Source organism: Cherax quadricarinatus, chromosome 15 (assembly GCF_038502225.1).
Source record: "Cherax quadricarinatus isolate ZL_2023a chromosome 15, ASM3850222v1, whole genome shotgun sequence".
Classification (NCBI taxonomy): domain Eukaryota; kingdom Metazoa; phylum Arthropoda; class Malacostraca; order Decapoda; family Parastacidae; genus Cherax; species Cherax quadricarinatus.
The window spans coordinates 182606-210154 of NC_091306.1; the positions used below are offsets into that span (position 1 = coordinate 182606).

At 44.4% G+C, this 27549-nt stretch overlaps 1 protein-coding gene across 1 annotated transcript in view; it reads right to left on the reverse strand.

Annotated features, from left to right (window-relative positions):
• Window positions 1-27549, reverse strand: part of LOC128692116 (dentin sialophosphoprotein-like) — a 106002-nt gene that overhangs the window by 64059 nt on the left and 14394 nt on the right. The window contains exon 2 of the mRNA XM_070085060.1: window positions 25254-25378. Coding sequence (XP_069941161.1) covers window positions 25254-25319 — 66 coding nt within the window. The 5' untranslated portion in view covers window positions 25320-25378. The remainder of the gene's footprint in view (window positions 1-25253; window positions 25379-27549) is intronic.

The following is a 27549-nucleotide window of genomic DNA, read 5'->3' on the forward strand; positions in this document are numbered from 1 at the left end:
CAACTGGTAGGATACTCGTCTAGTTTCTTCTTGAAGACTTCTACACTTGTCCCAGCAGTGTTTTTGATATATTCTGGCAAAATGTTGAATGATCTGGGATCATGGACGTTGATACAGTGTTCCCCTATTGTGCCCAAGGCACTCCTGCTTTTCACTGGGTTTACTTTGGACTTCCTTCCATATCTCTCACTCTAGCACGTTATTGCAGTTTGCAGATTTGGGACAAGATGCTAAAGTACTTTCCAGGCATATAATATCATGTATCTCTCACTCCTTTGATCTATTGATTACATATTTAAGGCTTTAAGGCATTCCCAGTAATTTAAATGCTTTATTGGCTCTATGCAGGCCGTAAACGATCTTTGTATCAGTTCCAGCTCTAATATTTCTCTTGCTCTGATCTGGGCCGTCAGCACTAAGCAATATTCCAAATGAGAGAGTCTATGCGATTTGGATAGTGTCACCATTGGCATTATTTCCCTCGTTTTGAAAGTTCTCATTATCCACCCTGCCATCTTCCTGGCTGTCGTGACCTTACTCTTATTGTGTTCTTTATAAGGCCAGCTGACATTATTCTCAATTTTTTTTTACGTGTTTATTTCGATTGTCTAAACCATTTACATCACATATGTCAGACACAGTAACATCCAGGGATCTTGATACAGAGAATTCTTCAACACTTGTTTAACCTATAGGCATGACCTACTTACACTAGTGGATAACTCCACTGGTGACTCTGCCCCCTGCTGCTTCAACTCATTTGAATGCATTATATATATATACAACTTCTCCGTGCATATGCTGTACATTTCTGAAGACTGATGGATTGAATACATCGAATCCAGGCTGAGGGACTAATTACCTCAAACCCCTTATCTTCCATCGTTCTTCTCTGTATTGGGCTGAAGAAGCCACTGGCTGGCGAAACATTTCCTCAGTAAAGATTTCCAAATATTGCACAAGTGTTTCATTCTTCAACTTGTCGGTTTTCTAAACCATTACACCATTTATGTATTACTATTTGTAGAAAATATGATATTAATGAGGATGATAACTGAAGAGGACAGTGAGAGCTTCTAATAACATGGGAAAAATACTGCCTGTGTGGTCAGTAAAGTGGCTACCTATATTCGATTATGCTAAGTGTAAAACAGTGAGGAGAGGAGAGAAGTTGCAGACAGCCTGCAAGGAGAAAGATCAGAGAGTAAGCACTGCACAAAGCACATTACCGAAGGCAACTATAAATCTTATAATTCCAGCGGCATATGCAAAGAAACCTTAGAACTGCTTATCAGACAGTGTACACTAGGTCCATAGTGGAGCTTCCACCTTATTTAACTTAGAAACTATTAAAGATACAAAGATTTGCAACAAGAATGGTACCAGAACAGTGAACTATGGACTCCATATAGTGACTTAAGACACTCAACAACGCTGTATGAAAAGAGGACCAGTTAAGGATATGATAATAAAAAATAATATAAGATAATAACGTAGACGAGAGGAGAAGTAGCCAAGGGGCGCAGATACCTACCTGGAGTCTACCTGGAGGCTATTCCGGGGATCAACGCCCCCCGGCCCGGCCCACGACCAGGCCTCCAGGTGGATCAGGGCCTGATCAACCAGGCTGTTATTGCTGGCCGCACGCAGTCCAACGTACGAACCACAGCCCGGATGATCTGGCACTGACTTTAGGTATCTGTCCAGCTCTCTCTTGAAGGCAGCCAGGGGTTTATTGGTAATTCCCCTTATGCTTGGTGGGAGGCTGTTGAACAGTCTTGGGCCCCGGACACTTATGGCGTTTTCTCTTAGTGTACCAGTGGCGCCCCTACTTTTAATTGGGGGTATTTTGCATCTCCTGCCCAGTCTTTTACTTTCGTAGGGAGTGATTTCTGTGTGCAGATTCGGGACCATTCCTTCCAGGATTTTCCAAGTGTAGATTATGATATATCTCTCTCTCCTGCGTTCCAACGAGTACAAGTCAAGTGCGTCCAAGCGTTCCCAGTAGTTAAGGTGCTTGACAGAACTTATACGTGCAGTAAAGGTTCTCTGTACACTCTCTAGATCTGCAATTTTACCTGCTTTGAACGGAGATGTTATTGTACAGCAGTATTCCAGCCTAGAGAGAACAAGTGATTTGAAAAGGATCATCATTGGTTTGGCATCTCTCGTTTTGAACGCTCTCATTATCCATCCTATCATTTTCTTTGCACTTGTGATCGTGGCACTGTTGTGATCCTTGAAAGCGAGATCCTCAGACATTACTACTCCCAGGTCCCTTACATTATTTTTCCGCTCTATTGTATGGCCAGAGTTCGTAGTATACTCTGTTCTAGTTATTATCTCCTCCAGTTTTCCATAACGGAGTAGTTGGAATTTGTCCTCATTGAACATCATATTGTTTTCCAATGCCCATTGGAAAACTTTGTTTATATTTTCTTGGAGTTTAACCGCGTCCTTAATAGATGACAGCCTCATGCAGATCCTAGTATCGTCTGCAAAGGATGATACGATGCTGTGGGTTACATCTCTGTCTATGTCTGATATGAGGATGAGGAACAGGATGGAGGCGAGTACTGTGTCTTGTGGAACAGAGCTCTTCACTATGGCAGCCTCCGATTTAACTCTGTTGACCACTACTCTTTGTGTTCGATTGGTTAGGAAGTTGAAGATCCATCTCCCCACTTTGTCAGTTATTCCTTTAGCACGTATTTTGTGCACTATTACGCCATGATCGCACTTGTCAAACGCTTTTATGCCACAAGACGGGCCGAAAGCAGCAACTTCACTCTGGCTGTACCCTTCTCCAGAGCATCACTCCATCTGAGATCATATATACCCAGGATGACTCGAGTATGGAACACATTCGTACAGCATAATGATGTCAACGAGATAAAGTCTGCTGATCAAATGAAAATGCTGGCCCACAGACGGCTCCAACTTCATCCTGTTCCCTACTTGTATGTCTCATAACAATAAAAATGCTTTCAAATGAGCTGATGTAGGTAACAGCTCTTAGCTTGCCATTAAAGTTAGGAATCCTTAACCTGTAAATAGCTTGTCAATAAATGCTAGGGATCCTTAACCTTATCAGACCCTGTTAACAAAAAAAAAAAAAAAAAAAAAAAAAAAAAAAAAAAAAAAAAAAAAAAAAAAAAAAAAAAAAAAAAAAAATCTGCATTCTGATTTTCTTCCAATGCATCCAAGGCCATATCATAGTAATCCAGTAGTTGTGAGAGGCAGGAGCGACCTGCCCTGAACTCATGTTGCCCTGGATTGTGCAGTTTTTGGGAATCCAAGTGGTTTGCAATCCTGCTTCTTAGCACTCTTTCAAAGATTTTTATGATGTGGGACGTTAGAGCTATTGGTCTATAGTTCTTAGCTAATGCTTTGCTGCCACCTTTATGGAGTGGGGCTATATCCGTTGTTTTAAGTGACTGTGGAATTTCACCCATGTCCAAGCTCCTCCTCCATAGTGTACTTAGGGCACATGAGTGGGGTTTCATGAAGTTCTTAATGAACACAGAGTTCCACGAGTCTGGGCCCGGGGCTGAGTGCATGGGCATGTTGTCAATGGCTTTTTCAAAGTCTATCGGAGTTAGGGTAATGTCGGAAATCTGGCATACATTTATGGAGTTTTGAGGCTCATTCATGAAGTAATCATTTGGGTCGTCGATCCTCAGACTGATTAGTGGCTCACTAAACACAGAGTCGTACTGGGATTTCAGTATTTCACTCATTTCCTTGTCATCTGTGTAAGTCCCATCCTGTCTGAGTAAGGGCCCGATACTAGATGTGGTATTTGCCATGTTTTAGGCATATGAAAAGGAATATTTCGAATTTCTTTCAATTTCACTAATAGTTTTAAGCTCCTCCTGTCACTCCTGGTTCATGTAAGAGTCCTTTAACTTAAGTTCGATAGTTTCCACTTCCCTGGTCAGCGCCTCCTTCCATGTATCAGATATTCTAGCGTTCCTGAAGAGCTCAGTGATTCTTCGTCGTCTTCTGTAGAGGGAGCATCTTTCTCTCTCCAGTTTACTCCTGCTCTTCTTCATCTTTTTTAGGAGAATATGCCTAGAACATGCTTCAGCTGCCAGGAAGTTGATCTTTTCAAGGCACTGGTTTGGATCCATGTTATTTAAGATATCTTCCCAACATGTTTCATTTAAGACATGGTTTACCTGGTCCCAGTTGATGTTCTTGTTGTTGAAGTTGTATTTTGTGAAGACACCTTCACAGGCATATGCATTTTGCTGATCAGGACCCCTGTGCATGTAAGTCTGGACTTCGATTAGATTGTGATCGGAATTAGTTGTTTTTGATATTATGTCTCTTACCAGGTCCTCATTATTTGTGAAGATAAGGTCAAGTGTTTTCTAGTCTTGTTGGCTCCATTATCTGCTGGCTTAAGGTGTGTTTACCGCAGAGACTTAGTAGCTCATGTGTGTGTGACCTTTCATCTGCGCTGCCTCCAGGGATTGTTTCTGCTATAACATTATTCGCTACGTCCATACGTCCCATCTAACGACGCAGATGGGACGTATGGACGTTCAGAAGTACTTTCTCAGCCACAGGGAAATAAGTTAACATACCAGGGGAGAAGGTGCTGGAAACAAACACTTAACACAGTCTACTGATCGGATATAGTCACGTGCTAGAGGTAAGGAAAAAGAATTTCCTGTCGATAGGAGCTAGGAGGTGGGGTCGGGAGCTAGGAATCGACATAACTAGGTAAATATAACTGGGTACGTACACACACACACACACACACACAGTTTGGAACCCACACCTAGCCAAGCACGTAAAGAAACTAGAGAAAGTGCAAAGGTTTGCAACAAGACTAGTCCCAGAGCTAAGAGGTATGTCCTACGAGGAGAGGTTAAGGGAAATCAACCTGACGACACTGGAGGACAGGAGAGATAGGGGGGACATGATAACGACATACAAAATACTGAGAGGAATTGACAAGGTGGACAAAAACAGGATGTTCCAGAGATTGGACACAGTAACAAGGGGACACAGTTGGAAGCTAAAGACACAGATGAATCACAGGGATGTTAGGAAGTATTTCTTCAGCCACAGAGTAGTCAGTAAGTGGAATAGTTTGGGAAGCGATGTAGTGGAGGCAGGATCCATACATAGCTTTAAGCAGAGGTACGATAAAGCTCACGGCTCAGGGAGAGTGACCTAGTAGCGATCAGTGAAGAGGCGGGGCCAGGAGCTCGGACTCGACCCCCGCAACCTCAACTAGGTGAGTACAACTAGGTGAGTACACACACGCCAGGGAAAAGACGACGAGCACACTAAGATCAAACGACAGGTCCGAAGACAATGAAGGTATGCTATATGCAGAGATTCTAACAGCCAACTGCAGTAGCAAGGGACAGCTGATCAGGAAAGACAGTTCACTGAGAATAGAAGTTTCAGATATGACAGGGACTGAAGGCAAGAACATGTCAATGGAAGGAAATAAAATGCCTCAGAGGACGCAGATGGAGACTCAGTGGGAGGAGGAAAGGGCGAGGTCAGTTTTTGTGTACGGGCTCCAAGAAGCCAAGGGGGCCAACTTTGAAGAAATAAAACAGGAGGAGAAAAAAATGATTGAAGGCATCATGAAAACAATAGGGGAGGGCAATATGACCCAGGTGACAAATTTTCAGAGAATTGGGTGGTTTGCGAGTGGAAGGATACGGCCTGTCAGAGTAACTTTCAAGGAAGAATCAGTTTGAACCAGGATTCTGCAAGAGAAAGCAAGACTGAGGGACAAAGAGGGGTACCAGAGAGTATACCTCGACCGCGACAGAACACAAGAAGAAAGGACTACACTGAAAGAGAGGGTACAGAGACGCAAGGAGGAACGGGAAGCAATGAAAATGAGCAGGACCCAGACACAGGAGGAAGGGCAAGCACACCCCACAGAATCTCCCACCAAAAGGCTCCACCCGCGACATTCCCAACGCAACTGAGCAACCTATACTACAACCCACTCACTGTTCCCTCTGCCACCAACCCCCATATCACAAACCTCACCCCAACAGCTGTCCCTTACGGGCATTCTGACCCCACCCCCATCAACACAAACCCCACCTACACCACAGCCCCATATAGGCCCCCACCAAGGCTCTCGCTCCCCCAACCCCAATATTCTTGCATGACCACAATGATAGAAAAGAAACTAAAGGTTTGGTACACAAACGCGGATGGAATAACGAATAAACATGAGGAGTGGAATGAAAGAATCAGTGAAAAATCCCCAGACATCATAGCAGTCACAGAAACAAAACTCGCTGAGACAATAACAGACACAATCTTCCCAACAGGATATCAGATCCTGAGGAAAGATAGAAGGAGTAGAGGGGGAGGAGGGGTTGCACTGCTCATAAAACACCGATGGGGATTTGAGGAAATGGAAGGGATGGACATGATTGGAGAAAGAGACTACATTGTAGGTACAATTCAGTCCGGAGAACATAAAGTAGTCATTGGAGTGATGTATAACCCACCACAGAACTGCAGGAGGCCAAGAGAGGAGTACGAAGAAAACAACAGGGTGATGGTGGACACACTGGCTGAGGTGGCAAGAAGAGCTCACTCGAGCAGAGCAAAGTTACTGGTAATGGGCGATTTCAACCACAGGGAGATCGACTGGGAAAACCTGGAGCCACATGGGGGTCCCGAAACATGGAGAGCCAAGATGATGGATGTGGTACTTGAAAACCTCATGCATCAACATGTCAGGGACACAACCAGAGAGAGAGGGGAGGATGAGCCAGCAAGACTGGATCTTGTGTTCACCCTGAGCAGTTCGGACATTGAGGACATCACTTACGAGAGGCCCCTTGGAGCTAGCGATCATGTGGTTCTGAGTTTTGACTATATAGTAGAGTTACAAGTGGAGAAGGTAACAGGAACTGAAGGGGACAGGCCAAATTATAAAAGGGGGGACTACACAGGTATGAGAAACTTCCTGCAGGAGGTTCAGTGGGACAGAGAAATGGTAGGAAAATCAGTAAACGAGATGATGGAATATGTGGCAACAAAGTGCAAGGAGGCAGAGGAAAGTTTTGTTCCCAAGGGAAACAGAAATAATAGGAAGACCAAAACGAGTCCTTGGTTTACCCGAAGGTGTAGGGAGGCAAAAACTAAGTGCAACAGAGAATGGAAAAGGTACAGGAGGCATAGGACCCAGGAAAACAAGGAGATTAGTAGAAGAGCCAGAAACGAGTATGCACAGATAAGGAGGGAGGCCCAGCGACAGTATGAAAACGACATAGCATCGAAAGTCAAATCTGACCCGAAACTGCTGTATAGCCACATTAGGAGGAAGACAACAGTCAAGGACCAAGTGATAAGGCTGAGGAAAGAAGGTGGAGAACTCACAAGAAACGATCAAGAGGTATGTGAGGAGCTCAACACGAGATTTAAGGAAGTATTTACAGTAGAGACAGGAAGCACTCTGGGGGGACAGACCAGATGGGGACACCAGCAAGGAATACACCAACAAGTGTTGGACGACATACATACAGATGAGGAGGAGGTGAAGAAACTGCTAAGAGACATCGATACCTCAAAGGCAATGGGACCGGACAACATCTCCCCGTGGGTCCTTAGAGAGGGAGCAGATATGTTGTGCGTGCCACTTGCCACAATCTTCAACACATCCCTGGAAACTGGGCAACTACCTGAGGTATGGAAGACGGCAAATGTAGTTCCCATTTTTAAAAAAGGAGACAGAAAAGAGGCACTAAACTATAGACCTGTGTCATTGACGTGTATAGTATGCAAAATTATGGAGAAGATTGTCAGGAGGAGAGTGGTGGAGCACCTGGAACGGAACAGGAGTATAAATGCCAACCAGCACGGATTCACGGAAGGCAAATCCTGTGTCACAAACCTTCTGGAGTTTTATGATAAAATAACAGAAGTAAGACAAGAGAGAGAGGGGTGGGTTGATTGCATCTTCTTGGACTGCAAGAAGGCCTTTGACACAGTTCCTCACAAGAGATTAGTGCAGAAGCTAGAGCATCAGGCGCATATAACAGGAAGGGCACTGCAATGGATCAGAGAATACCTGACAGGGAGGCAACAACGAGTCATGGTACGTAATGATGTATCACAGTGGGCACCTGTGACGAGCGGGGTCCCACAGGGGTCGGTCCTAGGACCAGTGCTATTTTTGGTATATGTGAATGACATGACGGAAGGGTTAGATTCAGAAGTGTCCCTGTTTGCAGATGATGTGAAGTTAATGAGGAGAATTAAATCTGATGAAGACCAGGCAGGACTTCAAAGAGACCTGGACAGACTGGACACCTGGTCCAGCAAATGGCTTCTCGAATTTAATCCTGCCAAATGCAAAGTCATGAAGATAGGGGAAGGGCACAGAAGACCACAGACAGAGTATAGGCTAGGTGGCCAAAGACTGCAAACCTCACTCAAGGAGAAAGATCTTGGGGTGAGTATAACACCGAGCATGTCTCCGGAAGCACACATCAATCAGATAACTGCTGTAGCATATGGGTGCCTGGCAAACCTGAGAACAGCATTCCGATACCTTAGTAAGGAATCATTCAAGACACTGTACACCGTGTATGTCAGGCCCATACTGGAGTATGCAGCACCTGTTTGGAACCCGCACTTGATAAAGCACGTCAAGAAACTAGAGAAAGTACAAAGGTTTGCGACAAGGTTAGTTCCAGAGCTAAGGGGAATGTCCTATGAAGAAAGATTAAGGGAAATCGGCCTGACGACACTGGAGGACAGGAGGGTCAGGGGAGACATGATAACGACATATAAAATACTGCGTGGAATAGACAAGGTGGACAAAGACAGGATGTTCCAGGGAGGGGACACAGAAACAAGAGGCCACAATTGGAAGTTGAAGACACAAATGAGTCAGAGAGATAGTAGGAAGTATTTCTTCAGTCATAGAGTTGTAAGGCAGTGGAATAGCCTAGAAAATGACGTAGTGGAGGCAGGAACCATACACAGTTTTAAGACGAGGTTTGATAAAGCTCATGGAGCGGGGAGAGAGAGGGCCTAGTAGCAACCGGTGAAGAGGCGGGGCCAGGAGCTAGGACTCGACCCCTGCAACCACAAATAGGTGAGTACACACTCACACACACACACAGTGTGAAAAATCCCCAGACAGTGAAAAATCCCCAGACATCATAGCAGTCACAGAAACAAAACTCACTGAGACAATAACAGACACAATCTTCCCAACAGGATATCAGATCCTGAGGAAAGATAGAAGGAGTAGAGGGGGAGGAGGGGTTGCACTGCTCATAAAACACCGATGGGGATTTGAGGAAATGGAAGGCATGGACATGATTGGAGAAAGAGACTACATTGTAGGTACAATTCAGTCCGGAGAACATAAAGTAGTCATTGGAGTGATGTATAACCCACCACAGAACTGCAGGAGGCCAAGAGAGGAGTACGAAGAAAACAACAGGGTGATGGTGGACACACTGGCTGAGGTGGCAAGAAGAGCTCACTCGAGCAGAGCAAAGTTACTGGTATTGGGCGATTTCAACCACAGGGAGATCGACTGGGAAAACCTGGAGCCACATGGGGGTCCCGAAACATGGAGAGCCAAGATGATGGATGTGGTACTTGAAAACCTCATGCATCAACATGTCAGGGACACAACCAGAGAGAGAGGGGAGGATGAACCAGCAAGACTGGATCTTGTGTTCACCCTGAGCAGTTCAGACATTGAGGACATCACTTACGAGAGGCCCCTTGGAGCTAGCGATCACGTGGTTCTGAGTTTTGACTATATAGTAGAGTTACAAGTGGAGAAGGTAACAGGAACTGAAGGGGACAGGCCAAACTATAAAAGGGGGGACTACACAGGTATGAGAAACTTCCTGCAGGAGGTTCAGTGGGACAGAGAAATGGTAGGAAAATCAGTAAACGAGATGATGGAATATGTGGCAACAAAGTGCAAGGAGGCAGAGGAAAGTTTTGTTCCCAAGGGAAACAGAAATAATAGGAAGACCAAAACGAGTCCTTGGTTTACCCGAAGGTGTAGGGAGGCAAAAACTAAGTGCAACAGAGAATGGAAAAGGTACAGGAGGCATAGGACCCAGGAAAACAAGGAGATTAGTAGAAGAGCCAGAAACGAGTATGCACAGATAAGGAGGGAGGCCCAGCGACAGTATGAAAACGACATAGCATCGAAAGTCAAATCTGACCCGAAACTGCTGTATAGCCACATTAGGAGGAAGACAACAGTCAAGGACCAGGTGATAAGGCTGAGGAAAGAAGGTGGAGAACTCACAAGAAACGATCAAGAGGTATGTGAGGAGCTCAACACAAGATTTAAGGAAGTATTTACAGTAGAGACAGGAAGGACTCTGGGGGGACAGACCAGATGGGGACACCAGCAAGGAATACACCAACAAGTGTTGGACGACATACATACAGATGAGGAGGAGGTGAAGAAACTGCTAAGGGACATCGATACCTCAAAGGCAATGGGACCAGACAACATCTCCCCGTGGGTCCTTAGAGAGGGAGCAGATATGTTGTGCGTGCCACTTACCACAATCTTCAACACGTCCCTGGAAACTGGGCAACTACCTGAGGTATGGAAGACGGCAAATGTAGTTCCCATTTTTAAAAAAGGAGACAGAAAAGAGGCACTAAACTATAGACCTGTGTCATTGACGTGTATAGTATGCAAAATTATGGAGAAGATTATCAGGAGGAGAGTGGTGGAACACCTGGAACGGAACAAGAGTATAAATGCCAACCAGCACGGATTCACGGAAGGCAAATCTTGTGTCACAAACCTTCTGGAGTTTTATGATAAAATAACAGAAGTAAGACAAGAGAGAGAGGGGTGGGTTGATTGCATCTTCTTGGACTGCAAGAAGGCCTTTGACACAGTTCCTCACAAGAGATTAGTGCAGAAGCTAGAGCATCAGGCGCATATAACAGGAAGGGCACTGCAATGGATCAGAGAATACCTGACAGGGAGGCAACAACGAGTCATGGTACGTAATGATGTATCACAGTGGGCACCTGTGACGAGCGGGGTCCCACAGGGGTCGGTCCTAGGACCAGTGCTATTTTTGGTATATGTGAACGACATGATGGAAGGGTTAGACTCAGAAGTGTCCCTGTTTGCAGATGATGTGAAGTTAATGAGGAGAATTAAATCTGATGAGGACCAGGCAGGACTTCAAAGAGACCTGGACAGACTGGACACCTGGTCCAGCAAATGGCTTCTCGAATTTAATCCTACCAAATGCAAAGTCATGAAGATAGGGGAAGGGCACAGAAGACCACAGACAGAGTATAGGCTAGGTGGCCAAAGACTGCAAACCTCACTCAAGGAGAAAGTTCTTGGGGTGAGTATAACATCAAAATGGTATACAATACCGACAGGTTGTTAGGTAAGACACATATGCAACAGTTAGACAACTTTATTCCGAAACGTTTCGCCTACACAGTAGGCTTCTTCAGTCGAATACAGAAAGTAGGCAGGAACAGTAGAGATGTGAAGACGATGTAATCAGTCCATCACCCTTAAAGTCGTAGAATTTGAGGTTGTCAGTCCCTCGGCCTGGAGAAGTACAGTTCCATAGTCAGGAACTATCTGAAGATCAAGCGACAGTGCGGAGACTTAAATACTGTCGGAAGGAGAGGTGCAGGGTAGTAGTAGTAGTAGTGAGAGGCAACTGAGAGGTCATGTCCCTCTCAGATCCAACCCTTCTCACTTGAAAAGTTTGTCCAAGGTGTTTTCTGTACCAAGATGCCACGTGTTGCAGTGTCTGACAAGATGAACATCAAAATGGTATACAATACCGACAGGTTGTTAGGTAAGACACATATGCAACAGTTAGACAACTTTATTCCGAAACGTTTCGCCTACACAGTAGGCTTCTTCAGTCGAATACAGAAAGTAGGCAGGAACAGTAGAGATGTGAAGACGATGTAATCAGTCCATCACCCTTAAAGTCGTAGAATTTGAGGTTGTCAGTCCCTCGGCCTGGAGAAGTACAGTTCCATAGTCAGGAACTATCTGAAGATCAAGCGACAGTGCGGAGACTTAAATACTGTCGGAAGGAGAGGTGCAGGGTAGTAGTAGTAGTAGTGAGAGGCAACTGAGAGGTCATGTCCCTCTCAGATCCAACCCTTCTCACTTGAAAAGTTTGTCCAAGGTGTTTTCTGTACCAAGATGCCACGTGTTGCAGTGTCTGACAAGATGAACATCAAAATGGTATACAATACCGACAGGTTGTTAGGTAAGACACATATGCAACAGTTAGACAACTTTATTCCGAAACGTTTCGCCTACACAGTAGGCTTCTTCAGTCGATCTTCAGATAGTTCCTGACTATGGAACTGTACTTCTCCAGGCCGAGGGACTGACAACCTCAAATTCTACGACTTTAAGGGTGATGGACTGATTACATCGTCTTCACATCTCTACTGTTCCTGCCTACTTTCTGTATTCGACTGAAGAAGCCTACTGTGTAGGCGAAACGTTTCGGAATAAAGTTGTCTAACTGTTGCATATGTGTCTTACCTAACAACCTGTCGGTATTGTATACCATTTTGATGTTCATCTTGTCAGACACTGCAACACGTGGCATCTTGGTACAGAAAACACCTTGGACAAACTTTTCAAGTGAGAAGGGTTGGATCTGAGAGGGACATGACCTCTCAGTTGCCTCTCACTACTACTACTACTACCCTGCACCTCTCCTTCCGACAGTATTTAAGTCTCCGCACTGTCGCTTGATCTTCAGATAGTTCCTGACTATGGAACTGTACTTCTCCAGGCCGAGGGACTGACAACCTCAAATTCTACGACTTCAAGGGTGATGGACTGATTACATCGTCTTCACATCTCTACTGTTCCTGCCTACTTTCTGTATTCGACTGAAGAAGCCTACTGTGTAGGCGAAACGTTTCGGAATAAAGTTGTCTAACTGTTGCATGGGTGAGTATAACACCGAGCATGTCTCCGGAAGCACACATCAATCAGTTAACTGCTGTAGCATATGGGTGCCTGGCAAACCTGAGAACAGCATTCCGATACCTTAGTAAGGAATCATTCAAGACACTGTACACCGTGTATGTCAGGCCCATACTGGAGTATGCAGCACCTGTTTGGAACCCGCACTTGGTAAAGCACGTCAAGAAACTAGAGAAAGTACAAAGGTTTGCGACAAGGTTAGTTCCAGAGCTAAGGGGAATGTCCTATGAAGAAAGATTAAGGGAAATCGGCCTGATGACACTGGAGGACAGGAGGGTCAGGGGAGACATGATAACGACATATAAAATACTGCGTGGAATAGACAAGGTGGACAAAGACAGGATGTTCCAGGGAGGGGACACAGAAACAAATGAGTCAGAGAGATAGTAGGAAGTATTTCTTCAGTCATAGAGTTGTAAGGCAGTGGAATAGCCTAGAAAATGACGTAGTGGAGGCAGGAACCATACACAGTTTTAAGACTAGGTTTGATAAAGCTCATGGAGCGGGGAGAGAGAGGGCCCAGTAGCAACCGGTGAAGAGGCGGGGCCAGGAGCTAAGACTCGACCCCTGCAACCACAAATAGGTGAGTACACACACGTGCACAAAGGCACACCCAGGCAAGGTAAGGTAAACACTCTGCTCAACCAGTCATGCAGAGTCAGTGAGAGAGAGAGAGAGAGAGAGAGAGAGAGAGAGAGAGAGAGAGAGAGAGAGGGAGGGAGAGAGAGAGAGAGAGAGAGAGGGAGAGAGAGAGAGGGAGAGAGAGAGAGGGAGAGAGAGAGAGGGAGAGACTCCTGTCCAAAGATCAAGACTGCCCTCTTGGGCTGTGTTGTAAAGTTGCAGCTAAGATAATCCATCACAGGGAAGCACTTCATGAGCTCCTCAAATCATTAGATAACCTACAAGCTATTGTAGAAGGCCAGTGCAAGCCTGCATCAAGTGACGTAAGCTGCTCAGCTGATGGTGACACTATTGACAAAGACTGGAAGTCCCACACTGAGCTTAACTCAGGGGTAAACAACTGGTGGAATTCTGTCATCGCTAAGGTCCCACAGACTGACAGAGTTCAAAACACTACCTTTGGGAATCCTAACACAATTCCTCTGACCACCACAGAGGGAACAATTCCTCTTCCCAGCAACGAGGGAAGCCTTGGATCTGTTAATTCTCCTACACCTGACATCTCTGCTTCAGCCACTGCCAGTCTACTTGACAGAGCACATACCATCTCTGATCCTACACCTGTCAGCACACCTGCCGATACTATTCTAGAATCTGGTAGCAGTGCTTCGTCAGCAAGTTCTGAGCCAGGAGTTTCTCCACCAGAGAACGGTGCAGTTAATGATCAGGGAACTATCACTGCACCTGATCACCTACTGCGCCGAAGTACGAACAGCAGGGACACATCTGTCAGAACTGGTAGAGGACGGGGCAGAGGACGTGGAGGAGGACGTGGAGGAGGAAGACATCTACAGCCGTCTCACCCTCCACTAACACAGTTCCAGCGGCAGAATCTGAGGACAAATCTGCAAAACTCAGGAGGTGCAACAAATCCTAGTCCACCCTCCCAGGCACCTAGGCTGTGCTCTCGCTGTCACCGGAAGGGGCACACTGTCAATAACTGCCTGCGAGATACCAGGTGTAATTACTGCTACAAGAAAGGACATAAGGAGGACCAGTGTCGGAAGAAAAAGGAACTTGACAGACAGGGCCACCTGTTTAGAGACTTGTTCTCAGAACAAACCAGCAGGATCTCTGAATTGGTGAACACTCTCACACGTCACCCACTTAGCTACTCCTATCCCAGCCCAGCAGGTGGGATTGCGCCTTATACAAGACCACAGACCTACATCCCTGCAGCTGCCTCAGTACCCTACCTCTCTCAAGGGCAGGCACCTTACATTCCCTACACACCCACCACCTCAAGCTGACCACTTCATCATGAGGAGCCAGTCTATCAGCATCCTGTCGGCCAACATTAGAGGTTTCATTACTAATGTTGGAGAGCTCACACATAGTTTTGTGAACACTCGACGTCCCGACATGATAGCTGTTGTTGAAACATTTTTGGATGACAGGACTCCAGAAAATTTTGCAAGAATTGCTGGCTACACCTCATGGATGAGAAGAGACAGGCAAGGGCAAGGAGGAGGTGTTGCTGTGTGCTTCTCTAAAAGTGTTCATGCCCAGCACATTGATGTTGCCACCCCTACACATCTTGAAATGATGTTCTTCAAGCTCTGTATAAACACTAGTACCTCTGTACTAGCATGTGCAATGTACAGACCTCAGTGGCAACATGCAGACCCTATCAACTTCCTAATGGAAAATATTGACTCCCTTCTGCTACAACACAACTGTCAACATATTATAATTGTTGGTGACCTCAACCAGAACCTTATACAGAGGGACTTTGATGACCTTCTTGCAGTGTTTGACATGAGAAACTTTGTTGATTTCCCTACTCATATCTCTGGCTCCTCCCTTGACCCAGTAGTGAGTGATCTGGCAGAAGGCATAGTCACTTGTCAACCCCTCGGCTATGTTGGATCGTCTGACCACAAGGCTGTTTTTACGACACTTAAGATCCCAACAGAACGAGGTGAGGAGTCCACACGCACAACCTGGCTATGGGAAAGAGGTAATTGGCCAGCCCTTTGCTCTGAGCTCGCCACCACCGACTGGAATGCTCTTCTCCAAGGGGATGTTGACAACCAAGTGAAAGCCTTCACTGGACACATCCTTAATCTACAACAAGAACACATTCCTCACCGGCAATATGTGACGAAGCCTATAGATCAGCCTTGGTTTGGCTTTCGTTGTAGAGAGGCTGCTACTGCTAAGTACAAAGCATGGCGAAGGTATAAGAGACATCCTACCACCTATAACAGGAACTTGCACATGCAAGCCTGTAGGCATATGGGTGATGTTCAAAAGTGGGCCATTGCTAAATGGGAGGTGGACACTAAAAGAAAGTTAGCATCAGGTAGGATAGGCTCCAAAACCTGGTGGTCCCTGGTCAAGGACAGACAAGGTTATCTGCCTGATGAACTTATTCCACCTCTAAATCGAGAGGATGGGACCACCTCTACTAGTAGTCAAGAGAAGGCGGACCTCTTTGCCGAACACTTTGCTACCAAAATGCAAGTTCCTGATCCAGCAAGGGACCCTCCTTGGCTAGCTGCAAGAACTGTGTCAAAACTGTCAGTGGTGACAATAAGGCAGGAGGAGGTGCATTTCCTACTTAAATCGTTTGACCAAGAAAAGGCTGTGGGCCCAGACAAGTTGAGCCCAAGATTGTTGAGATGTGCAGACCAGCTAGCAGCACCTCTAACTCGCACCTATCAGCACTGCCTAGTACAGTGTAAATGGCCCTCTCTATGGAAAGAGGCGAATGTAGTCCCTGTTCACAAAAAGAAGAGCAGAGCAGAAATCAGCAACTACAGACCAGTGTCACTCCTGTCAATCACTGGTAAGATCCTTGAGACAATAATCTCAAGACAAATGACAGAGTTTTTTGACTACCACTCACTACTTTATGATCGTCAATATGACTTCAGGAAAGGTTACTCTGCTGCTGATCTGTTGTTAAACCTCTCCACTAAGTGGCACCAGTCACTGGATGAATCCAAAGTCAGCTGTGTGGTAGCACTGGACATTGCTGGCGCTTTCGACCGGGTGTGGCACCAGGGCCTCTTAGCAAAACTTCAAGCACTGGGAATTGCAGGCTCTACGCTATGTCTCCTCAGTGACTACCTTCATGGTAGATCTCTAAGTGTAGTTCTCAATGGAACGGAATCAGCAAGACATCCTATTGGGGCAAGTGTTCCACAAGGAAGCGTGCTGGGTCCATTGTTATGGAATGTCTACTTCAACGACCTTCTTCATCTCATCCCAGAATCACATGCATATGCAGACGACTGTACACTGACATTCACTTATCCAAGAGAAGAAATGCCAGCTGCTCTAAGCTACATCAATCACCAGCTGAGAGCTATATCAGCTTGGGGAAATAGATGGCAAGTAACATTTGCACCTGAGAAAACGCAAATGATGATCGTCTCTAGGCACCATGATGGTAATGCTGGTGCAGTAGTAAGGATGAATGGGAGGATGTTGGCACCTGGAGAAAAAGTTGATATTCTTGGGGTGAAATTTGACTCCAAACTAACCATGAAGAACCATGTTGTAAATCCTGCAAACAAGGCAGCCAGGAAGCTTACAGCACTTCGCCGTATCTCGCATCTGCTTGACAGTAGGGGTTGCAAGATCCTGTACGAGGCACAAGTACGCTCGCACCTTGAGTATGCTCCACTTTCTTGGTTTGCCTGCCCCCCCTCTCATCTGCGACTGCTTGACAGAGTAGAGAACAGAGCAAGACGTCTCATCTCTCGCCTGGGCCCATCCTGGATAGATCTGTCATTTCAGCAGAGCCTTCAACATAGGAGGGATGTGAGTGGCCTTACTGTTATGTACAAGGCCAATATTGTCAAAATACCACACTTGGATCCACTTCGAGGACAGCGTGAAACAAGCTTTTATGCCACAAGACGGGCAGAAAGCAGCAACTTCACTCTGGCTGTACCCTTCTCATGAACATCACTTCATCTGAGATCATACATACCCAGGATGACTAGAGTATGGAACACATTCGTACAGCATAATGATGTCAACGAGATAAAGTCAGTTGATCAAATGAAAATGCTGGCCCACAGATGGCTCCAACTTCATCCTGTTTCCTACTTGTATGTCTCATAACAATAAAAATGCTTTCAAATGAGCTGATGTAGGTAACAGCTCTTAGTTTGCCAATAAAGTTAGGAATCCTTAACCTGTAAATAGCTGTCAATAAAGCTAGGGATCCTTAACCTTGTCAAACCCTGTGTATAAAAAAAAAAAAAAAAAAAAAGAGAAGAGAGAGAGAAGAGAGATAGAGAAGAGAGAGAGAGAGAAGAGAGAGAGAGAGAGAGAGAGAGAGAGAGAGAGAGAGAGAGAGAGAGGCAAATTTAGTATCTGCTCACACAAAAAAAGGGCAGAGCGGAAATCAGCAACTACCGACCAGTGTCACTCCCGTCAATCACTGGCAAGATTCTCTAGACAATAATTTCACGGCAGGTGACAGAGTTTCTCGATTACCACTCGCTTTTTTGTGGCCGTCAATATGGATTCAGAAAAGGTCACTCTACTGCTCATCTTCTGTTAAACCTTTCCACTAGTGGTACCAGTTACTGGATGAATCCAAAGTCAACTGTGTAGTAGCCCTGGACACTGCTGGTGCTTTCGACCGAGTATGGCACCAGAGACTCTTGGTAAAGCTGCAAACACTAGGAATCACCGGCTCTGCGCTATACCTCCTCAGTGATTACATTCTAAGCGTAATTTTCAGTAGGACAGAGTCAACAAGACACTCTATTGGTGCAAGTGCTCCTCAGGGTAGTGTGCTGGGGCCATTGTTATGGAATGTCTATTTCAATGACTTTCTTCAAATCATCCCAGAATCCCATGCATACGCAGACGACTGTTCTCTGACATTTACTTTGTATATTTGATGAGTTTTAAGAATCTTACAACTCTCGGAGCCCGGCTATGGGTCAGGCTTGTCTGGTGCTTGCCTGGTCAATCAGTCTGTTGCTGCTGGAGGCCCGCTGCCCCACATATTTATCACAGCCTGGTTGATCTGGCACCTGATGAAGATATCTATCCAGTTTTCTCTTGAACACGTCTACACTTGTTCCAGTAGTGTTTCTGATATCTTCTGGTAAGATGTTGAATAATCTGGGGCCACGAATGTTGATATAATATTCTCTTATTGTGCCCACAGCCCCCCTGCTCCTCACTGGGTTTACTTTGCGCTTCCTCCCATCTCTCACTCCATTATGTTATGGCAGTGTGCAGATTTTGGGAGCAGCCTCCCCTCCCCCCCCGAGTACTTTCCAGGTATATATTATCATGTATCTCTCTCTCTCCTCCACTCCATTGAGTACATGTTCGAGACTTCAAGGCGTTCCCAGTAATTTAAATTCTTTACTGGTTCTATGTGTGCCGTAAACAATCTCTGTATTTGTTCCAGCTCTGATATTTCTCCTGCCTTGAACGGGCCGTCAACACTGAGCAATATTCCAAATGAGGGAACACTAGCGATCTGAAGAGTGTCACCATTGGCATTATTTCCCTTGTTTAGAAAGTTCTCAATACCCACCCCGTCATCCTCGTGGCGGTAGTGATCTTTGTCTTGTGTTCTTTGAAAGAAAGGTCAGCTGTCGTGATTATTCCCAAGTGTTCCTTTCGTTCTATTTGACGATATTTTTGAGTTTTGTATATACAGTGTTCCTTTTGACCTCTTCATTCTTTTCATACCTAAGCAGCTGGAACTTATCACCAATGAACGTCATGTTGTTTTCCACTGCCCACCGAAAAACCCTGCTTATATCTTCCTGTAATTTTTCAGTGTGTTCTGCCGTAGTAACTTTCATGCTTATTTTAGTGTCATCTGCAAACGATGATACTGTCAGGTGAGGTGCCAGGACAGTGCCTTGGGAAACTGAGCTTTGTACCTTGCTGATGCTGAATTTTGTTCTATCTGCTACTGTATTGTGTTCTGTGTTAGGAACCCGAAAAATCCATCTGCCTACCTTCCCCGTAATGCCCATGGCTCTCATTTTTTGCGCTGTCACTCCATGATCGCATTTGTCAAACGCCTTTGCAAAATATGTGTACATCACAACTGCGTTTTGGTCGTCTTTTAACGCCTCCATAATTCTTTCATAATGGTTCAGCAGCTGTGACAGTCATGATTGTCCTGCTCTAACACCATGCTGGTTAGGGTTATGCGGTTGTGCTGGTCCGTGAAATTTGTCATCTGCCGTCTCATCACACGAAGATTTTTATGATGTGGGAAATTAGGGCTACTGGTCTGTAATTTTTAGTTAGTGCTCTACTACCTCTCCTATGCAAAGGAGCTATGTCTGCACTCTATAAGGTCTCCAGTATTTCACCTAGATCTAAACGCTTTCTCCAAAGTATACTGAGTGCTCGTGCTAGTGGTGCTTTGCACTTCTTTATAAATAGAGAATTCCATGAATCTGGTCCAGGTGCTGAGTGGGCATGTTATCCATTCCCTTCCTTGCTGTTATTTAGTAAGTAAGTAAGTAAGTTTATTCAGGTATACACAAATACAGTTACATAGAATTATCATACATAGCAGCATATGTGTAGAGAACCTAGGATAACCCAAAAAAGTCAGACAGAGTGACTTATTTCCAGTGGGTTGCTGAACACCGACTCGTACTGTTCCTTTAGAATTTCACGCGTTTCCTGTTCATGGTCAGTATACGAATGTCCTCTTACTAATGGCCCAATTCTATATATACATATATATATATATATATATATATATATATATATATATATATATATATATATATATATATATATATATATATATATATATATATATATATATATATATTACTGTGATCTTATTGTATATATATATATATATATATATATATATATATATATATATATATATATATATATATATATATATATATATATATATATTACTGTGATCTTATTGTATATATATATATATATATATATATATATATATATATATATATATATATATATATATATATATATATATATATATATATATATATATTCATGCGCAAAGCAACGCATGTTGCTTTACCTGCTTTTCTGTCTTCGTGTTTGGCTTCCAGTGCATTAGTCAAGAAGATAGTTCCCGAACGTTTGAGACGTGGTAGGAGCTAAAGACCCCAGGTTTACTGAAGCAGCGATTCGGTGGGACACCCTTACAGACTCCTCCAGTAGACCAGCTCCTCCCAAACAGCACAAACAGTCCCACTGGGACAAACCGATCATGGAAAAAATCGCCAACACAATGCTCTCCAATGCTTCAGTTAAGGACAAAGCTCGTCTCCTGGCAGTGAAGGCACCACACTCAGGAGATTTCCTGTTTGCTGTTCCCAATTCCTCCCTGGGAACCCGTCTCGACCCACAGGCCATTCGGATTGGTGTTGCTCTTCGCCTAGCCGCCCCCATCCTCACCGAACATAGGTGTATTTGCGGCAGGGCGACAGCTGATCAATTCGGACTTCATGGTCTCGTGTGTCACACAGCAGAAGGGAAGTATGCCAGACATGAGGTCAGTGACTTCATAAAGAGAAGCCTCGCCACAGCCCGTTGCCCAGCTCAACGGGAACCCCAAGTACAGAGGTCTGATGGAAGTCAAGAGCGTCCTGATGGAGCCATTATGCTACCCTGGAAGGATGGAAAGCAGATTGCCTGGGACTACACCTGTGCCGCCACATTGGCAGACACCTACTTGTCATGCTCCGTAGTGGAAGGGGGGTGGAGCTGCCACCCACAGGGAGACCCAGAAGATCCGAAAATATGAAGACCTTTCCCCTTGCTATAACTTCATTCCAATAGGGTCGGAGACCCTTGGAGCATGGGGCAAGTGTGCTCTAAAGTTCCTCAAAGAACTGGGTGAAAAGCTCATCATAGAAACCAAGGACCACAGGGCGACCAGCTTCCTCTTTCAGAGACAGAGTTGCGATCCAGAGAGAAAATGCCTGCAGCAGGGGAGCTGGACGAAGTATTCGAGATTTAGCTCTGAGTTACCTATGTAGTTTTACTTTCTGTTGCATTTTTGTGAATGTTTGGCCAATGTATTTTGTCTTTAAATAAAACATACTTGAAATATAGGGGGTGGTAGAAGAAAATTCTCAAACAGCTTCAGGGAGAACCTTGAGTTTTCCCTGAAGCAAGTTTATTCTTTTCTCTGAGGATGAGGGTCCCCAGAACAGTTCTAGAGGTGGTACCTCTCTCTCTCTCTCTCTCTCTCTCTATATATATATATATATATATATATATATATATATATATATATATATATATATATATGTCGTGCCGAATAGGCAGAACTTGCGATCTTGGCTTAAATAGCAACGCTCATCTTGCCATATAGGACAAATGAAAATTTGTGTATGCAATAATTTCGCCAAAATCATTCTGAACCTAACGAAAAAAAATATATTTCACTGTGTTTGTTTAGTATTAAATTACTGTAAACAATTCTAAAATATATTTAGTTGGGTTAGGCTAAAATAAATTGCTCTTGTTATAATAAGGTTAGGTAAGTTTTCTAAGATTCTTTTGGTGCAAAATTAAAAAAAAATACATTAACATTAATCAAAAAATATATCTTTAAACGTATAAGAGAAAATTTTAGAAAGGACATAATTTTAAATGAGTTCTTGCTAATTGACCAGTTTTACATATTCGGCACGACATATATTTATGTATATATATATACATATATATATATATATATATATATATATATATATATATATATATATATGTATACATACATACATATATAAATTACCTCAATGAAAATAAGAAATAAAACCTGAGCGTTTTCATGTGTTTACAAACACATACATACACACACGCACACACACACGCACACACACACACACACACGCACACACACACGCACACACACACACACACACATACACACACACACACAGTAACTGGCTTCTCGAATTCAATCCAGCCAAATGCAAAGTCATGAAGATTGGGGAGGGGCAAAGAAGACCGCAGACAAGAGTATAGGCTAGGTGGACAAAGACTACAGACCTCACTCAGGGAGAAAGACCTTGGGGTGACCATAACACCGAGCACATCACCGGAGGCACACATCAACCAAATAACCGCTGCAGCATACGGGCGCCTGGCAAACCTGAGAATAGCGTTCCGATACCTTAATAAGGAATCGTTCAAGACACTGTACACTGTGTATGTTAGGCCCATACTGGAGTATGCAGCACCAGTCTGGAACCCACACCTGGTCAAGCACGTCAAGAAGTTAGAGAAAGTACAAAGGTTTGCAACAAGGCTAGTCCCAGAGCTCAAGGGAATGTCGTACGAGGAAAGGTTAAGGGAAATCGGACTGACGACACTGGAGGACAGAAGGGTCAGGGGAGACATGATAACGACATACAAGATACTGCGGGGAATAGACAAGGTGGACAGAGATAGGATGTTCCAGAGAGGGGACACAGGGACAAGGGGTCACAACTGGAAGCTGAAGACTCAGACGAGTCACAGGGACGTTAGGAAGTATTTCTTCAGTCATAGAGTTGTCAGCAAGTGGAATAGCCTAGCAAGTGAAGTAGTGGAGGCAGGAACCATACGTAGTTTTAAGAAGAGGTATGACAAAGCTCAGGAAGCAGAGAGAGAGAGGATCCAGTAGCGATCAGTGAAGAGGCGGGGCCAGGAGCTGAGTATCGACCCCTGCAACCACAATTAGGTGAGTACAATTAGGTGAGTACGCACACACACACACACGCACACACACACACACACACACACACACACACACACACACACACACACACACACACACACACACACACACACACACACACACACACACACACACACACACACACACATACATATCGCAGCATATGGGCGCCTTAGCAAACTTCAGAACAGCATTCCGACATCTTAATAAGGAATTGTTCAGGACCCTGTACATCGTGTACGTTAGGCCCATATTGGAGTATGCGGCACCAGTTAGGAACCCACACCTAGCCAAGCACGTAAAGAAACCAGAGAAAGTGCAAAGGTTTGAAACAAGACTAGTCCCAGAGCTAAGGGGTATGTTCTACGAGAGGTTAAGGGAAATCGACCTGACGACACTGCGGGACAGGAGAGATAGGGGGGACATGATAACGACATACAAAATACTGAGAGAAATTGACAAGGTGGACAAAGCCAGGACGTTCCAGAGATGGGACACAGCAACAAGGGGACATAGTTGGAAGTCGAAGACACAGATGAATCGCAGGGATGTTAGGAATTATTTCTTCAGCCACAGAGCAGTCAGGAAGTGGAATAGTTTGGGAAGCAATGTAGTGGAGGCAGGATCCATACATAGCTTTAAGCAGAGGTATGATAAAGCTCACGGTTCAGGGAGAGTGACCTAGTAGCGACCAGTGAAGAGGCGGGGCCAGCAGCTAGGACTCGACCCCTGCAACCTCAACTAGGTGAGTACACACAAACACACGCACACACACTAAATATATGAGTGGCCCGGTGGCCTGGTGGCTAAAGCTCCCGCTTCACACACGGAGGGCCCGGGTTCGATTCCCGGCGGGTGGAAACATTTCGACACGTTTCCTTACACCTATTGTCCTGTTCACCTAGCAGCAAATAGGTACCTGGGTGTTAGTCGACTGGTGTGGGTCGCATCCTGGGGGACAAGATTAAGGACCCCAATGGAAATAAGTTAGACAGTCCTCGATGACGCACTGACTTTCTTGGGTTATCCTGGGTGGCTAACCCTCCGGGGTTAAAAATCCGAACGAAATCTTATCTTATCTTATCTTATCACACACAATGGCATGCCCTACGAGAAGAGGTTTAAGGGAAATCGACCTGATAACATCAGAGGACAGGAGAGATATGATAACTACATATAGAATACTGAGAGGAATCGACAAGGTGGACAAAGACAGGATGTTCCAGAACTGGGACACAGCAACAAGCGTTCACAGTTGGAAACTGAAGACTCAGATGAATCACAGGGCTGTTAGGAAGTATTTCTTCAGTCATAGAGTTGCCAGGAAGTGGAATATTCTGAGAGGTGATGTAGTGGAGGCAGGACCCATACATAGCTTCAAGAAGAGGTATGATAAAGCTCATGGAGCAGCAAGAGTGATCTAGTAGCGACCAGTGAAGAGGCGAGGCCAGGAGCTGTGAATCAACCCCTGCAACCACAACTAGGTGAGTACACACACACATACACACACAGTGATAAGATGTTTCAGAGATGGGACACACCAACAAGGGGTCACAAGTGGAATATGAAGACTCAGATGAGTCACAGGGATGTTAGGAAGCATTTCTTCAGTCACAGAGTTGTCAGGAAGTGGAATAATCTGGAAAGGGAGGTGGTGGAGGCAGGATCCATACATAGCTTTAAGAAGGGGTATGATAAAGCTCACGGAGCAGGGAGTGACCTAGTTGCGACAATGGAGAGGCGGGGTCGACCCCTGCAACCACAATTAGGTGAGTACAATTAGATGAGTACACACACATATATTAACAAACAACAGGCCATGTGTCTTAGTGACAAGTGCCTTGGACAAATGGTAACTAACACACAATTAGGATATATATTTTTTAATTAATTAGGTAGACAGTTTACCATTATAGTTAGTAAGAGCAGATGCAACATGGAGTGTCTACCGTCCACAGATGGCGCCACGTACATCACTGTTCACTCAGCAGCAGCTGAAGTGATACCTTCCTCTCTCTTAGAACGAGTCAACTCTGGAAGAATAAACAAAAACGTGTTTAGCATCAGGAGAAACATTCTTCATAATAACAGGATAGCGCCCTCAGTTGCTACCTCAAGGCTCATACCCTCAGAAAAAACAATAAAAGGACTTCGGAGGATTTTTTATAGTACACATAACTAAAGACAATATGACTCGTCTTTCTGAAAGAAGCCGAGTATGATTATTATACCAGTAGTCTGAGGAAGGGTTGGCTAGTAATAGTCTGTGCATAACTTATATACAAAAATATAAAAATCTGAGTAGTTTCTTCTCCTATGATGACTTTTTCTTTTAGCAGTTGATTGGGTATCCTCTGAGTGAGTATACCAGTGTCTTTTTTTTTCATATTTTTCCTTCCTGGAAAATTTCCTTGTGATAACTTATTAACACATATTCTGCCTGGCTTCAAACTATGCTGATACTATCTTATGAGAAAATTTTTCTGATTGCTGTTGCCAACTTGTCAGGTTTATTTAAAAAATTAGTTGATTTGATTTCCGGGCGATAACTAGACAACGATTCTTCTGGTAGGCTACAAACTTGCCACACTGATGCAGATAACACAAAGGAAGGTTCACAACAGCTTTAGGTTGTACAGATACAAATAAAGTAAGTTTTATATCATAATTAAATTATATAATTTTTTATGCAGTTCCCTCTGTCTGTGAAGGTGATGTAAGTTTTCATCTTAGAATTCACACAATTTTAGAAAACTAAGCTTATTCAACTCTTAACTAAAATGTTTTAAAATTCTTTGCTCTCATACGTCTTGCATAAGAAAACAGCAGCAGCGAGTTTAAAAGAAATCAATAAATTGGTTTCTGTGATATGTCAGCGAAGCTAACTTCCTCTCCCCTGTAAAACATTATTATCATCCTGTCTTAACATTATCTAGCAGATAAGACTTTACGGACATAGCCGGTCTAGTATTATCTGAGTGGCCTCGTATTTAATGCTTGTGAGTTGCTCGAGTACCAGCTCCTGGGCCTCTTGAGGGTATTGACTTCCAGCCCCCTTATCTCTTAGGAGGGTTGAATTACAGCTCCTTGGTCTAGTGATGGAGTTCAGCTGCAGCTCTTTCGACTCCTGAGGGTGTTGAGATACGCCTAACATAAATAAGCCTTTGCGTGCGTTAAGGTACAAGCTGCTGTCGGTGTCATGATACCAAGAATTCTTCTCGGATTGCCCAGCGACCAAGACACTATCAAGGCTAGATCGGGAAGCCTGCCTCCTGGTAGCTACTAGTGAGCAGTATCAAGGCTAGACCGGGAAGCCTGCTTACTAGTACCTACTAATGCAGTGATTTCCAACCTTTTCATCACCAGGGACCCCTTTTAATTAAACGAATTTTCCCAGGGACCTCAGGTTTTTGGAAGGTCTGTGTACTCAAGAATCCAATTTTATTAACTAGCAACAAACTCGTTTTCCCAGTTTCATCCCTCAGTTGCAAGACGTACGTAACTGAGTATGTGTTTAAATAAATGTCAGAATTAAAAAAAATTACTTGTTTAACGAAATGGCTGATGCTGATTTGTTTACACTGTTTTGATTTTCAGGTTCAATGGCAGTTTGATCCAAGGAAGAAAGTAGCTCTAATGACTTATATCAAGAGCCCTTCACCGGCATCAAGGCATCTTCAAGCATACAAAGACGCCCCTGGCAACACTGTTTGCTATCTTCCATACCTGGTAACCCCCAATGTTGACGCTAGTCTAGTAACATCGAATCCGGTGTTGTAATTGGTAACACTGTTATATATGTCTGACAGTACTGCTTATTGTGCACTGGGATATTATTTAGTGTTTTGTGTCCAGTTATTGTGGAAATTAACGACTTGCTTAATGACCACCTTTTGTGATGCTGTGTTATGTTAGTAGTGGTCATTATTGTACAACAACAAGCTTGTTACCTCCATACACACAACAAACACATGTACCAAAGACGTACACACACACACACACACACACATACACACACACATACACACACACACACACACAAGTATTTCTTCAGCCACAGAGTAGTCAGTAAGTGGAATAGTTTGGGAAGCGATGTAGTGGAGGCAGGATCCATACATAGCTTTAAGCAGAGGTATGATAAAGCTCACGGCTCAGGGAGAGTGACCTAGTAGCGATCAGTGAAGAGGCGGGGGCCAGGAGTTCG